The sequence below is a fragment of the Schistocerca serialis genome, chromosome 8, assembly GCF_023864345.2.
Source record: "Schistocerca serialis cubense isolate TAMUIC-IGC-003099 chromosome 8, iqSchSeri2.2, whole genome shotgun sequence".
In the NCBI taxonomy this organism is placed as follows: Eukaryota; Metazoa; Arthropoda; class Insecta; order Orthoptera; family Acrididae; genus Schistocerca; species Schistocerca serialis.
Window position 1 is genome coordinate 554,444,308 of NC_064645.1, and position 14,894 is coordinate 554,459,201.

Below are 14,894 nucleotides of genomic sequence, written 5' to 3' on the forward strand. Positions count from 1 at the left end.
TATGTCTGGAAGGCAATACCTGTTGAGAATTGGGCCGTTTATTTAGAAATGAAGTAAGATTCACAAGATATGGCATAGTAAATTGCGACAATACGCATCCGTGAGCAGACGCAACCCCTCGAGCAAACATGTACGTGATGCATCAGGATCATTTCAGTAGCAGTGAATGGGCAGAAACTGTCGTGACAGACTCATAAGGCCATAGATTTTACTGAACAGGTTCAAATGTGCTGTGTATCACCTATTTCTGCCCCATGAATTACGAGTGCCATTGTAGAAAGTTATCTCTGTGGAATGGGAACCACTGTGGCGTATACATGACGGCACATCACTCCAGTTTCTACGGATCGTTCGAACTACCCCAACGCAACGATTCGTGTGCGAGAAATTAATCAAGGAGATCCGGTAACATGGCCTCCCCATTCACCGGACCTGAATGCGTTCGATTTCTGTGTATGGGGACTTTTAAAGTTATTGGCGTATACTCAACGTTACATCAGCCTGTGACCAACGCATGTAACGCAATCCGAATCGAAACAGGTATATTTGAAAGAAGTTGTGATTCGCCACGCAGAAGGTTTGAAGGATGTATCAAGATGCGTGGTAACGACATGCAACACTACTTATAATGTGTTCTTCTACGTAACAGATACCTGAGAATGAGAAGACAGATTGGCTCATATCTCAGCACGTACCAATGCTGCCTCCAGTAGGAATATGTGTTACTTTTTTAAGCTGGTCATTGGGGCTCATTTTGAAGCGGGATTCAGCCCCGGGGAAAATTCTACTCCAGTCAACGAGATTCCAGGCTGTAGACGTGTCTGGAGACATCCCAGATAGCGGTGTATACCAACCTGATTGTTGTCAAGACATATGGTGCGACAACCAGGACTGAAAGTCTCGGGTGCCTTTTTTTTCATAACTGAACCTCTTTTGTCGTGATCCGCCCACTCCTTACAGCACAGCGGTACGTCGACGATATTCTACGTCCCGTGTTGTTGATCTTCATGGCAAATCATCCTGGACTTGCATTTCAGCAACGTAAAGCCCGCTCGCAAACGGCGAGTGCTTCTAGTGCTTGTCTTCGTGCTTGCCAAACCCTACCTTGGCGTCTTGTCCAGCGAGGTCACTAGGCCACTCCCCAACTGAGAATGTTTCGAGCATTATGGGCACCGTCCTCAAGCCAGCTCGTGCTAATTGGGTAGAAAGAATTTGGCACGATATCCCTTACGAGGACAAGCAACAACTCTGCCCATCAATGATAAACGGAATAGGGCCAGAGGTAGAGCAATGTGTCATTGACTCTCTCAACTTGTGAAGCTCTTTCTCTTCAATAAACCATCCAGTTTTTCTGAAACTGTAATCATCTGTTTGGCTGCAAATGTACATAACATCTACCGATTTCCGTTCCATTCGGATAATTCCTTCATTCTTTTCTTTACTTTTCTTTTATTTATTTATTTTGGACTGTAAGGATGTGAACTAGTCATTCATCAATTACGTATTGCATGCGCCCTATGTTATTGGTTATAAATCTTACAAGTATTTTCATAGCTAGTGAAAATTCAGAGCTACAAATTTTTAGGACAATCTGTATGGTGCTTGGAGACATTATTTTTATACTTTTTAGTCAGACCGAAAATAGAGGTTAAATTAAAAATTTATTTTTATTTACATAATTATTTTTTGTATTTTATTGTGTGTGACATGTTTCAATCGACTCCAAACATTTTGATGACATTGGAACTGAGGCATATGTTAAATTTCTGGTTTATTTCGGTTTCTCTTCACCTGGGTTAACCAACGTATTACATACTCTTACGTATATCTCGCATAAAGACCATGAAGACAAAAATTAGAGAGATTCGAGCTCACACGATGGCTCACCAGCAATAATTCGTCATGCGGTGTGGCCGTGCGGTTCTAGGCGCTTCAGTCTGGAACCGCGTGACCGCTACGGTCGCAGGTTCGAATCCTGCCTCGGGCATGGATGTGTGTGATGTCCTTAGGTTAGTTAGGTTTAAGTAGTTCTAAGTTCTAGGGGACTGATGACCTCAGATGTTAAGTCCCATAGTGCTCAGAGCCATTTGAACCACTCGCGACTGTAACAGGAAAAGGGGGGAATGGCAGTGGTACACAAAGTATCCTCCTCTACAGACCACACTGGAAGGAGATTTAATATTGCACTGTGATTCAGTTCTGAGCAATTTTGAAAATTTCGAGTCTCTATTTTATCAGGTTCAAATGGCTCTGAGCACTATGGGACTTAACTGCTGAGGTCATCAGTCCCCTAGAACTTAGAACTACTTAAACCGAACTAACCTAAGGACATCACGCACATCCATTCCCGAGGCAGGTTTCGAACCTACGGCCGTAGCGGTCACGCGGTGCCAGACTGCAGCGCCTAGAACCGCTGTGGCACTCCGGCCGGCTATTTTATCACGAAGATAGTCTAAACTTAGTTGCTAAATCTGTACCGTACATATAATCAGATAGACAACATCGCTCGTTGATAAAATCATAGTAAAACGAGTCATTTATGTACCAAATTTGTTTGAAACTGCTCCAGGTGTCCTCGAATTACGCATTCATATCATCCCTTTTCAGCCACACCCTCCGCAGTAGGGCTGCTATGGTGGATCTCAGCGCCACAGTAATTTTTTTTCCGGGGTGCAAGTGATATGTGTGCTCAGTTTGGCACAAATTGCTTCAGGCATTACAGAGGCAAAAATACGATGGTTGGAACTTTAATAGCGGCAACTATTTATTTATAGCACGTACAAAATAGATACGTATTTCAAAGTTTTACTGACCTTCGAAGTAGTCACCAGCATTGTGTATAACCCGTTGCTAGGGATGTGGAAGTCAGAGGGTACTCTTAGCAGTGCCAGTTGTGTTGACAGTTCGAGCGGCTCGGTCTATTGCGCAACGAATTTGTAGCAGTCCTGAAGCGAATGCTGTGAAGTGTTTTCTTCAGTTTAGAAATCGAGTTGAACTTACGAGGGCTTAAGTCAGGGGAGTGCAGTAGGTGGTATAGTATTTAGCAGCCTCATCAGTCAAACAAATCAGTGACAGCTTGCACTGCACGTGCTTGAGCATTGTCCTGCAAAATGATGGTCAGGTCCTGCAGAAATTTTCTCACTTCTGTCTCCAAGCTGGTGATAGGTTGTGTTCCAAAAATGAACAGCATAGAGACAGAAGTGAGAAAATTTCTGTAGGACCTGACCATCATTTTGCAGGACAATGCTCAAGCACGTGCAGTGCAAGCTGTTACTGATTTGTTTGACTGATGGGGCTTCTAAGTGCTACACCACCTACTGCACTCCCCTACTTAAGCCCTCGTGAGTTGAACTCGCGTTATATACTGAAGGAAACACTTCGCGGTATTCGCTTCAGAACTGCTACAAATTCGTCGGGCAATAGACAGCGCCTGCCGGCCGGGGTGGCCGAGCGGTTCTAGGCGCTACACTCTGGAACCACGCGACCGCAACGGTCGCAGGTTCGAATCCTGCCTTGGGCATTGATGTGAGTGATGTCCTTAGGTTAGTTAGGTTTAAGTAGTTCTAAGTTCTAGAGGACTGATGACCTCAAAAGTTAAGTCCCAAAGTGCTCAGAGCCATTTAGAGCGCGCCGCTCGAACTGTCAACACAACTGGCACTGCGAAGAGTATCCTACGACTTCCACATCGTTGGCAACAGGTTATACATAATGCTGATGACTACTTTGAAGGTCAGTAAAACTTTGAAACACGTATCTATTTTGTACGAGTTGTAAATAAATAGTTGGCGCTGCTAAAGTGCTAACCCTCGTATAAATCGAACGAGCTGTCCCTGATTCTTTCTGCACCATCCATTTATGCACATTGCGCCTGTGGGGGTGTGGTGCAATCTGGTAAGCGTAGCCATCGTGAGGAATTCCAACTATGGTGCTCTGCGTTATGTTTCTTTGTCTTCCCATTTTCACCCCTCCCGTATGGTAAGTGATTCTTACCCCCACACTGTTGCATTTTGATCCATTTTAGGTCTATCTGATGAAGAAGTTAGTTTAAAGCCAACTGAAAAATTTGTACTGAACAGAGAGACGCGAAAGCGACCTAATAAAAGCATGTTAAAATATGGACATTGTCCAATGTCCGTATTGCAGATGTGTTACCCTGTTGTGAATTGCAGCAGTGGGCTATTGGTGGCATCGCTTTTCTTAATTCCTGGCTTTGTTTATACTGGGCATCAGTTGATAGTTTACTACATATATATCTTTAAGCTGTCCGTTATTATACGCTCGAGTGTTTTAATGATGATATTTAGGAAAGATATTGGTCTATGTTATTGCTTGTTTGTTTCGGGTTTGTCTGGAAACAATTTCGGAAGACTGAATTCATTATTTCAGTGCTCTCTCTGTCATGCGCAGTTTCGTTGCCAGTATGATCACCAACCGAATAAATAGATGAGTTTTGCACGTTTATGCCTTCAGAGTATACCGCTATGGGTCTACACACAGCTGCAGTCGTCTACTCTTTTGCTCAAAAATCCTGCACATCGTTTTCCGTGAGACTGTCCAGGCGCTTCGTGATTTATGCTTTTCAGCGCAGAGACAGCACCTATCTCCAGTACATTTCTTCCATAACTGAGCTGTTCGATTTCATTGAAATTCTTCATTACGTCGAAAATATCCTTCTATTAGGCCTCAACAAATAGTTGATAGCTGATGCGCCAGCCATATCTCCTGTCATCTATATCAATGTATGACTCTGCACACTCCTAATATGTTTAGAATCTTCACTATTCGGTAGTATGTCAAAAATCGGCCTCAGCTGCTAAATGTAACTGGCCTTTACCCAGGTTTCAGCTAGAGTAATCTAGCCTTCTTCAGAAGCATAAAATAAACTAATACATGCCACAATAGGGCACTGTCAAACATAAAAAGCTAAAGTACAGTGGTACCAAGAGTTCCAACGTAGCTTCCGCGGCTAACCGACCGCTTTCCACAAAGTGGGGCCAGTGCTGTTCCACAGCTAAGTAATGTAGCTTGACATGGTACCGCGGTACTTTAGCTTTTTATGTTTGACCGTGCCATATTCTGGCAAGTATTAGCTTATTTTATGTTTCTGAAGAAGGGTAGACTACTCTAGCTGAAACCTGGGTAAAGACCAGTAACATTTCGCAACTGAGGTGGATTTTTGACATATTAATTTATAACACTTGCTGACAGGGCTGCAAAATGTTAAAACTTATTCCGTAAATCAGTCCAAATGAAAGTTGGAACCTTTTCTTTATAAAGATCACAGGGACTCGTACAATTGGCTATAGTTAATACTGGTGTGTGATAATATTACTATTGATTAGCAATACTATGGTCACAGACACTTGAAGTAAAGCCTCTTTATACCAACAAAGAGTCTACTAAAATGACTCTATGCGACCTTACAACTATTTGACTTAATTTCTTTAAATGGATGGCAACTGAAAATCTACTAAATTAAAGTAAAGGATCGTCTCTCCCTTGTGTGCTGTGTCATGGAATGGAGCAGGAAGGAAGTCTGGAAACTGATAGCGAAAGGATAACTTGGAGAACAGAGCGCTGGAAGAGATGCTCCTTACCTCTCTAATGTCGATCTTCCCATCCTGGTTGTCGTCGTAGGCCTCCATGAAGCACTGCTTCAGCTCCACCAGCATAGCGTCAGAAACGGCCTGCAACGAGAACGATGAAATAATTACATTGTGTTAACTTGTCATCCTGAGGGGCTTTCCATGTGACATTCCTGGTACTTACGAACCAGCAAACCCCCCCCCCCCCCCCCCTCCCAGACTCTATTGTTTTAGGAATCGAGGTCCCATTTATAAAACAGCTTCAAACATTTGCTTACTTTACAAAGGAGTTAATGTGTTACATATTTAATATTAACCGTAGAGGCGAGAATAAGTTTAGAAAAGGTTTCATATCATGTTCAAACTTTGTTGGAAGTCGCTAAGTGCTCTCATTCTCAAATACAGATGAATACAGTCTGGATAGCATGCGCGCTGTGAGTTACACTGTCTCGAGACATATACGCAGTTTCCAACCGTAATCCCTTGTCTTACTAAATTAAATCCGTAACATAAGGTGATACCTCTTAATGAGTTGATTATGACAACTTTTTAAATTTTTAAATTCGGTCAATAATCATTTTAAATTCTGAAAATCAAATTTTCTGGCCACTGGAAACCGTTAGATAGGCAATCTGCTATAGCAATTGAGCACCACGAACCATGAAGTGGGTTAGCCATTTAGTTACGCACCTGGGCTCAGATAAAAATTTTTACCACGGTTCAGCAGCTGAGTTATTTCTCCACTTAGTCTCCCAGGTCGACATTCCACTGCTTGTGCAGCTTAATGCACCGCGCGCCAGCTTGCGGGACAAGAAGGCAGGCCAGATACGGATCGTTTCTGCACAGTAGATAAGCCGCAACCGTTGGTCTGGTACACCGCCCTAGCTGCGTGTGGTCTCTAGGCCGTATTTCTACATCTACATCTACATGGTTTCTCTGGAATTCACACTTAAGTGCCTGGAGGAGGGCTCATCGAACCATTTTCATACTACTTCTCTACCATTCCACTCTCGAATGGCGCGTAGGAAAAAGGAACACCTAAATCTTTCCGTTCGAGCTCTTATTTCTCTTATTTTATTATGCTGATCATTTCTCCCTACGTAGGTGGGTGTCAACAAAATATTATCACATCCAGAAGAGGAAGTTGGTGATTTAAATTTCGTAAATAGATCTCGCCGTAAAGATAACCGCCTTTGTTTCAGTGACTGCCACCCCAACTCGTCGTTTAAGTCCCCAGTCTCCTTCTCAGAAAATACGATACACAAATACCTAAAAGAACGATAACGTACAGAACAAAGTATCCACGAATCACAAATATGGCACAAACATCTTTCTCCTTTTCGTTAACTGAGGAATGTGGCGGCAGGAAGGGCAGATAAAAGAAATGTAATTTACCAAATCATGAGAACAGCGGACTCTGTACGAAAGGTTGGCGGCTGAAAGGGAGAGAGAGAGAGAGAGAGAGAGAGAGAGAGTGGGGGAGGCGTAGGGTGGGGAGTCTCTATGGCAACACTAACTTTCCACAACATGCCTAGAAATCACATCTCCCAATCGATCAGATTATTAAAAAAAAATATGTGTCAGGAACAAATTTCTGCATATGAGAGTAATCTCCGTCCGGTACTTAAGAAAGATGCTGTTGCGAGCGCAATATCTTTGCCTCTCACCTGTCAACGTGGGCCTGCGGTATGAGAACTGTGCTGGTATCGACAAGTACTCACCATCGCAGTAGGATTAAACATGACCTGACAGTGTTAGAAGTTTTAAATTCTTACGAAGATGTTTATGATTCTGTACTTTAACGAAACATCGTGTTCACTGGATTGTGTAAGGTACGTATTTCATGGCTCTCCTCGTAGCTACTAGCATGGATTTAAAAAAGGTATTCCATATTATGTGACGTGGTCGTATAGAACAGAACAAGAAAAGATGTCGAATACACAGTGGTACTAAAATGCATATTTTACGAGCTATGAGCACTTCTTCAGCAGAAGATATGTGTTCCACAATACCGAAAATGAACAAGTGCTCATAGCCGTTGAGCTACGCATTCTGGAATCATGTTTACTGAACATTTTTTCTTGTTTTGGACCATAACACCGTGTCTCAATACACCGAAAGCGCACAGCAGTATGACGTCCGAGACGCAGAGCAAGTATGATGATTATCGTTTTCCCTTCTTTACATTTTCACAATACACGGTCCACTGATTTGCTTCCGTTCATGCTTTCCGCCTTGTTTTCATTCTTTGACATTCTTTCCTCTCCGTTGCTTCTCTAGCACTCACTCTTGTCCTTTTCCTTATCCTGGGAAACACAGTGAAACTGTGACCACAGTGGAATTTGTTATAGAAGAATATTCGGTTTTACCCACAACAATTATATTTTGTTGAAGGAAAAGAATCTGTAACATGTAACTGCAAAACTACTTTGTTTTGCAGTTATGTTTCAGATATTTATAGCTTCATTTTCAATGTGACTTGAAAAGTGGGGAAAAAGATAGCGTGATCTCGCTTGCTCCCTCACCGTGACTGATTAATGGTATGCTTTTGGGTGTTTAGACCAGTTACTCATTCTGCTTTCCTGCACAACTTTTCGACGCCCGATCCAGTCGTCTGACTGAAGTATTGCGAAGCGTATTACTAGATATAATGGCGCGGCCGTCGAAGTGTTGTGCAGGAAAATGGAATCGGCAATTCAGTTTAACATCCAACAGAATACGATTAAAGGATGATTCTATTTTCATGAACAAAATAATAAACAGCGATGGCTACTTTCAAAATTCTGGGGTTTGAAGTGAGAGACTTATCAAATCAATACACATTAACAACTGACATCTACTTGATTTTGACAAAAATGTGTAATCAACGGGAGGAATGCAATCTTCAACATAAATGTAGAGGATAGCCAACCCTGCAGGCTGCGTTGTTGAATTTGATGACGAACTGCGACTGCGCTTTGTCCTCAGCACGTTGCAAATGTCAATCGTGGACAGAACACTCCTCCGCGTAGCTGCGAGTGCATCATGTCGAAGCTCAGCTCATTCGAATATGGAAAAAGTGCCGACGTTCGTATGGTGGGTGCTTCTGTAACCGAAGTAACCGAATGTTTGTTGTTTCAAGAAGCACCGTATCGAACACTTATACCAAATACAGGAAAAGCGGTAAAACATCATCCGGTAAGTCACAACGCGGACGAAAGTGTGTGTTCTGTGTTCGCGACCGACGGTCATTTAGAGACTTGTGACGAAAAATAAGAGGACGGCAGCAGAAAAAGTCACCGTACAAGTGAATGTTGTGCTCGCGAACTCTGCCAGCACCAAAACAACACCGGCCACGGTGGCCGAGCGGTTCTAGGCGCTTCAGTCCGGAACCGCGCGACTGCTACGGTAGCAGGTTCGAATCCTACCTCGGGCATGGATGTGTGTGGTGTCATTAGGTTAGTTAGGTTTAAGTAGTTTTAACTTCTAGGGGACTGATGACCCCAGATGCTAAGTCCCATAGTGCTCAGAGCCATCTGAAACATTTGAACCAAAACAACAGGAAGGTAGCTTCGTAAACGGGTCGACCTGCAATTCGAAAATCACGCATCAGTGATGCGACTGCCCGCAACAGGAAAACGTGGTTCCATAACCAGGGCTATGGAGGAATGGATGAAAGTAATTTCGTCGGATGAGTCATGTTTCAGCTTGTTTCCAGCTTCTGGGCGGGATCACTTCCCGCGAGTGAAACATGGCGGGGGATCGCTGATGATTTTGGCAGCCATATTGTGGTATTCCATGGGCTGCATGGGCACTCGGAAAATCGCATTACTGCCAAGAATTATGTGACCATTTTGGCTGATCACGTCTCTTCCACGGTGTACTGTTTGTTCCCTAATTGTGATACTGTGTTCCAAGACGACGCTCGTTTCGTTCCGGACTGGTTTTGTGGGCACGAGGATAAGCAATCGCATCTCGTCTGACCACAACAGTCACCGGATCTCACTGTTTTTGAGCCTTTGTGGTCTCCTTTAGAGAAAAGGGTGTCTGATCGCTATTCACGTTCATCATCGTAATTTGAACTTGCCACGATTTTGCAGGAAGAACGGTATAAGGTTCCCTTTAAAACTATACAGTCTTTATATTTATCCATTCAGATAGGACCGGATGCTGTTTTTAATGCCAACGGGTGTCCTACAACATATTAGGGATGATGTTGCGTTGTGTTTTTGTGTTTCTACACTACTGGCCATTAAAATTGCTACACCACGAGGTTGACGTTCTACAGACGCGAAATTTAACCGACAGGAAGAAGATTCTGCAGTATGCAAATGATTAGCTTTTCAGACCATTCACACAAGGTTGGCGGCGGTGGCGACACCTACAACGTGCTGACATGAGGAAAGTTTCCAACCGGTTTCTCATACACAAACAGCAGTTGACCGGCGTTGCCTGGTGAAACGTTGTTGTGTTGCCTCGTGTAAGGAGCAGAAATGCGTACCATCACGTTTCCGACTTTGATAAAGGTCGGATTGTAGCCTATCGCGATTGCGGTTTATCGTATCGCCACATTGCTGCTCGCGTTGGTCGAGATCCAATGACTGTTAGCAGAATATGGAATCGGTGGGTTCAGGAGGGTAATACGGAACGCCGTGCTGGATCCCCACAGCCTCGTATCACTAGCAGTCGAGACGACAGGCATCTTATCCGGATCGCTGTAACGGATCGTGCAGCCACGTCTCGATCCCTCAATCGGCAGATGGGGACGTATGCAAGACAACAACCATCTGCACGAACAGTTCGACGACGTTTGCAGCAGCATGGACTATCAGCTCGGAGACCACAGCTGCGATTACCCTTGACGCTGCATCACAGACGGGAACGCCTGCGATGGTGTACTTAACGACGAACCTGGGTGCACGAATGGCAAAAGGTCATTTTTTCTGATGAATCCAGGTTCGTTTTACAGCATCATGATGGTCGTATCCGTGTTTGGTGACATCGCGGTGAACGCACATTGGAAGCGTATGTTCGTAATCCCTATACTGGCGTATCACCCAGCGTGGTGGTATAGGATGCCATTGGTAACACGTCTCCGTCACCTCTTGTTCGTATGGACGGCACTTTGAACAGTGGACGTTACATTTCAGATGTGTTACGACCCGTGGCTCTACCCTTCAGCCGGCCGGTGTGGCCGTGCGGTTCTAGGAGCTACAGTCTGGAACCGTGTGACCGCTACGGTCGCAGGTTCGAATCCTGCCTCGGGCATGGATGTGTGTGATGTCCTTAGCTTAGTTAGGTTTAACTAGTTCTAAGTTCTAGGGGACTGATGACCTTCATTCGATCCATGCGAAACCCTACATTTCAGCAGGATAATGCACGACCGCTTGTTGCAGGTCCTGTACGGGCCTTTCTGCATACAGAAAATTTTCGACTGCTGCCCTGGCCAGCACATTCTCCAGATCTCTCACCAATGGTGGCCGAGCACCTGGCTCGTTACAATACGTACTCTTGATGAACTGTGGTATCGTGTTGAAGCTGCATGGGCAGCTGTACCTGTACACGCCATCCAATCTCAGTTTGACTCAATGCCCAGGAGTATCAGGGTGTTATTACGGCCAGAGGTGGTTGTTGTGGGTACTGATTTCTAAGGATCTATGCACCCAAATTGCGTGAAAATGTAATCACATGTCAGTTCTAGTATAATATATTTGTCCAATGAATACCCGTTTATCATATGCATTTCTACTTGGTGTAGCAATTTTAATGGCCAATAGTGTATATTTTGTTCATACCCTATACTGCTTTTAATATTTTATTGTTTTATTTTTAATGTAATTGTTGGTCTGTGCCGATTTGTCTAGCTATATATTTTCGCACTCGTCGTGGTAGTATGGATAGTAACTGAGGCGGAACCGGTTATCCCGTCCGCCAACACCTCATGAGTGTGGGTGACCACCTGAAAACTGCATTGAGGCTGACAGGCAGAATCAACTGGGAACGGCCTGGGGTTTGAAATGCTCCACGGTCTCACAATCTTGACGCTGTGTGCCATCATGACATCAGTGGGATAAAGAATTTTTTTACGACAAGGGACACAAAACACAAGGATTAACAGTGTTCTTTTCCATTGCTATGTAAACCGAGCTAATAAAAGTCAGTTGGTATGCGTGGCTACAGTATCTTGATTAACGTCTATTATGTTGAATAGATAATGATTTAAAAATCAAAGTGCGTGGCTACTGTTACTGTAGTAAAATTTTATATGGAAGTAAAGCAACACGTTAAAAAAATGTAGCACATAGCTAAATATGGCCTCCGGGATTTCTCAGTGCTATAGAACCTGAGTGACTTTAAGCTGATCCTGACCAGAAGACGTCAGTAGTACACTGCTCGTCCACTGGTTGTCAACTAACGGAATTTAAATGAATATGATATAGTATTAGAACACTGGTAAATGCCGAAAGGCAGTCGTTCACTGGTGCCCCGGAAGTTTCTTTTCCGCGAAGTCCACGTAGTACAGTAACGGTCAATGCAGGCATAACAGTTTCTTGGGAATTGATCACGGACGTACCCAGCGAAGGGCAGGCTTTCACAGCTCCGCTTCCCAGTCCTGACCCCCGCTCTTCTCGTCTGCCCCAGAAAAAAAAAAAAAAATACCACACGCAACGCATATTTACTAACAGCGTCACGAAACCTAAGCGGCATTCCCCATTACTGACACAAAACTCCTTTTCCCGATTCCGACGTTTTGATCTGATGGTATCAGTAGCCAAAATGTCACAAGGAATGAAAATGCATTAAGTCATCTAGACGACATTTTTCTCGTAAATATGACAGAAGAGTTGTTTATGGAATTTGTGTCTGTTGACAACCATGCGTTGAGGTTAGATGCGTCTTCTAGCTTGCAACCTGTGCTGTCGATATAAGGTGTGTGTAACAGTACAACTACGGATAATTGTCACTCATGTTGATACAGCGATCCCAGTGCGTAGGATAGGAGTGGATTGATTCAGTGTAGAAACTCCTGGGTTGCTGACGGGTCCAGTTTTCCTGGGTATCTGCACTTCAATGTCGCAGGTGAACTTCTGACTTTTCATAGGTTGTTATAAGGCTCCTAAGCCGTGCGAGTCACGTTGGTAGATATCGAGGGTGTAAGCAGGATATTTCAAGACCTCCCATCGAAATCCACGAGGCTCGAGGGTCTTCTTTGTCACACATGACGCCTCATAATGCTGTGACCACCAGAATGATTGTACGCAGTGCGTGACACTGCTCTCCGTTCACATCTTCCATCATGCGATTAATTGCTGAGGCGTGTTCCCTTTCTACGCGAAGAAATTGGACAAGCGCTCTTTGTGCTGATCGGGAGGACTCCGTCATGCAAAGTACTGTGGGAACAACTTTCCAACTTTGCTTGCGCAACAGGGTATTTTCCACCACAACATCTCTTGATAAACACATTCACCCTCTGAGATTACAAACAACGCCGCTACAGCGGAGGATTCCTTTTGAATTGGGCACGCCTTATAGAAATGGCGGGTATTTCCCTTCCTCGGCGGATTGTAGGTCGTTGTTCTTGCCAGAGCTCAGAGCCCCGTGGTGTCGGTGCCCCGCGAGGGCAGTGTACCTACACCGCTGATCCACTCTGGACTGAGGCGACCCCGTAGCCACGTAGGAGGTCCGCATCGAGCCAGTCAGGCAATTCCGCCGCACGACGGTCCCTCAGGAGCTGCGGTGCTCGCCACCCTCCCATCCCCCCGACCCTCCTCCCCTCCCGGCATCACCATCCTCGGTCCCGCAGGACGGGCCAATCGGCTGCGCGCGCCCACGGAAACACCGATTCCATTTCCATCCGTCTTCCACCAAGACGGCGCGCCCGCCGCGACGCGACCCGATAAAAAAAAAGCGATGGGTTCGCAGGCACCTCGCAGCGCCGATATTGGCCAAAATAATGCGGTCGGTGCGGCTACTGCCAATACTAGCGGAAAATAGGGAGCGAAGCTGATATCTGCAGTCCCCATCACTCTAAACGTATCGGAGTAGCGTGCCATGTTTCTTGCAGCGAAAACAGATAGGGGTAATACAGTAGTGCCTGTGGAGAGAAAGCCAGTGACATACGACAAGTGGCTACAAAATAACACGACTATTGTTGAAAACCATTTTATTTCAAGAACGTCCATATTTAGCTTTCGTCATAGTCAATATGCTCCCCTTCTCTGTGCGTGCAACTCTCCATGCCAATTTTCCACTGACGGGAACAGTGCTGGAAATCTTCCTACGTGAGCTCCTTGATAACGTATGTCGCTTTTTTGTGTTTCACTTCCCACCGACTGAAATCTTGTTCTTTTTAATGCAGTCTTGAACTTGAGGAATTGATAAGAGTGACATGGTGCTAGATGAGGCGACTTAGGTGGATGGTGTAACACTGGGATGCTGCAACTGACAACGCTGTATGAGCTGGTGTGTTGCCTTCATCCAGAACCAATGACCTCATCTTCCACAGTTTGTAAGCGGATTCTCATATCGCTGGCTTGGTTGTGGAGTATCTTTGCGGGCAGCCGCGTCAGTCGAGTCGAGCGCGGGACACGGAACTGTTATGTTGTGTAGTGTGTAGCTCTGCAAGTGAGAGGCATTGTTAGCATGGAAGTTGAAGTGTTGCTACAAGTGTTACTACAGTAAAGTGATGGTTCAAATGGCTCTGAGCACTATGGGACTTAACATCTATGGTCATCAGTCCCCTACAACTTAGAACTACTTAAACCTAACTAACCTAAGGACAGCACACAACACCCAGTCATCACGAGGCAGAGAAAATCCCTGACCCCGCCGGGAATCGAACCCGGGAACCCGGGCGTGGGAAGCGAGAACGCTACCGCACAGCCACGAGCTGCGGACAGTAAAGTGATAAAATAAGTAAATGATTCAGAGGAAAGGGCGTCAAGAAGTAATTTAAAAATGAGCAGTGCTGCTGATAACGTATTTGTGCATCCTCTCGATGCTTGTCGTACCGTACTGTATCAATCATCCGCGCCGTGTTCGGTCTCCCAGAATGAACTAATGAGAATCAGTAATACTATTTTTTTTTTACAGAAGAAAGCATTTATGTGCCAGTGTCTTGTAGCGAGCGTGAAAACGTGCGTTCGATCATTGCGTTCCGCATCATCAACAATCAGCCGCGCCGCAACGGTCACGCGCACTCTCGTACAACTGAAGAACTGTGAGCTATAAACTTAACCTTGTGAACGGTGATAAAATTTATTACTAGTGTCTAGGAGGGCTAGTGCCAAATATCTGTGTTTGCGTGAAGAGCGTAAGAACTTTCGTGCG

General features: G+C 44.8%; 1 protein-coding gene across 1 annotated transcript in view; it reads right to left on the reverse strand.

Moving 5' to 3' along the window:
- The window catches only part of LOC126416380 (calbindin-32), a 750,330-nt gene that overhangs the window by 211,462 nt on the left and 523,974 nt on the right, over positions 1–14,894 (reverse strand). Inside the window, exon 3 of the mRNA XM_050084060.1 lies at positions 5,598–5,687. Coding sequence (XP_049940017.1) covers positions 5,598–5,687 — 90 coding nt within the window. The remainder of the gene's footprint in view (positions 1–5,597; positions 5,688–14,894) is intronic.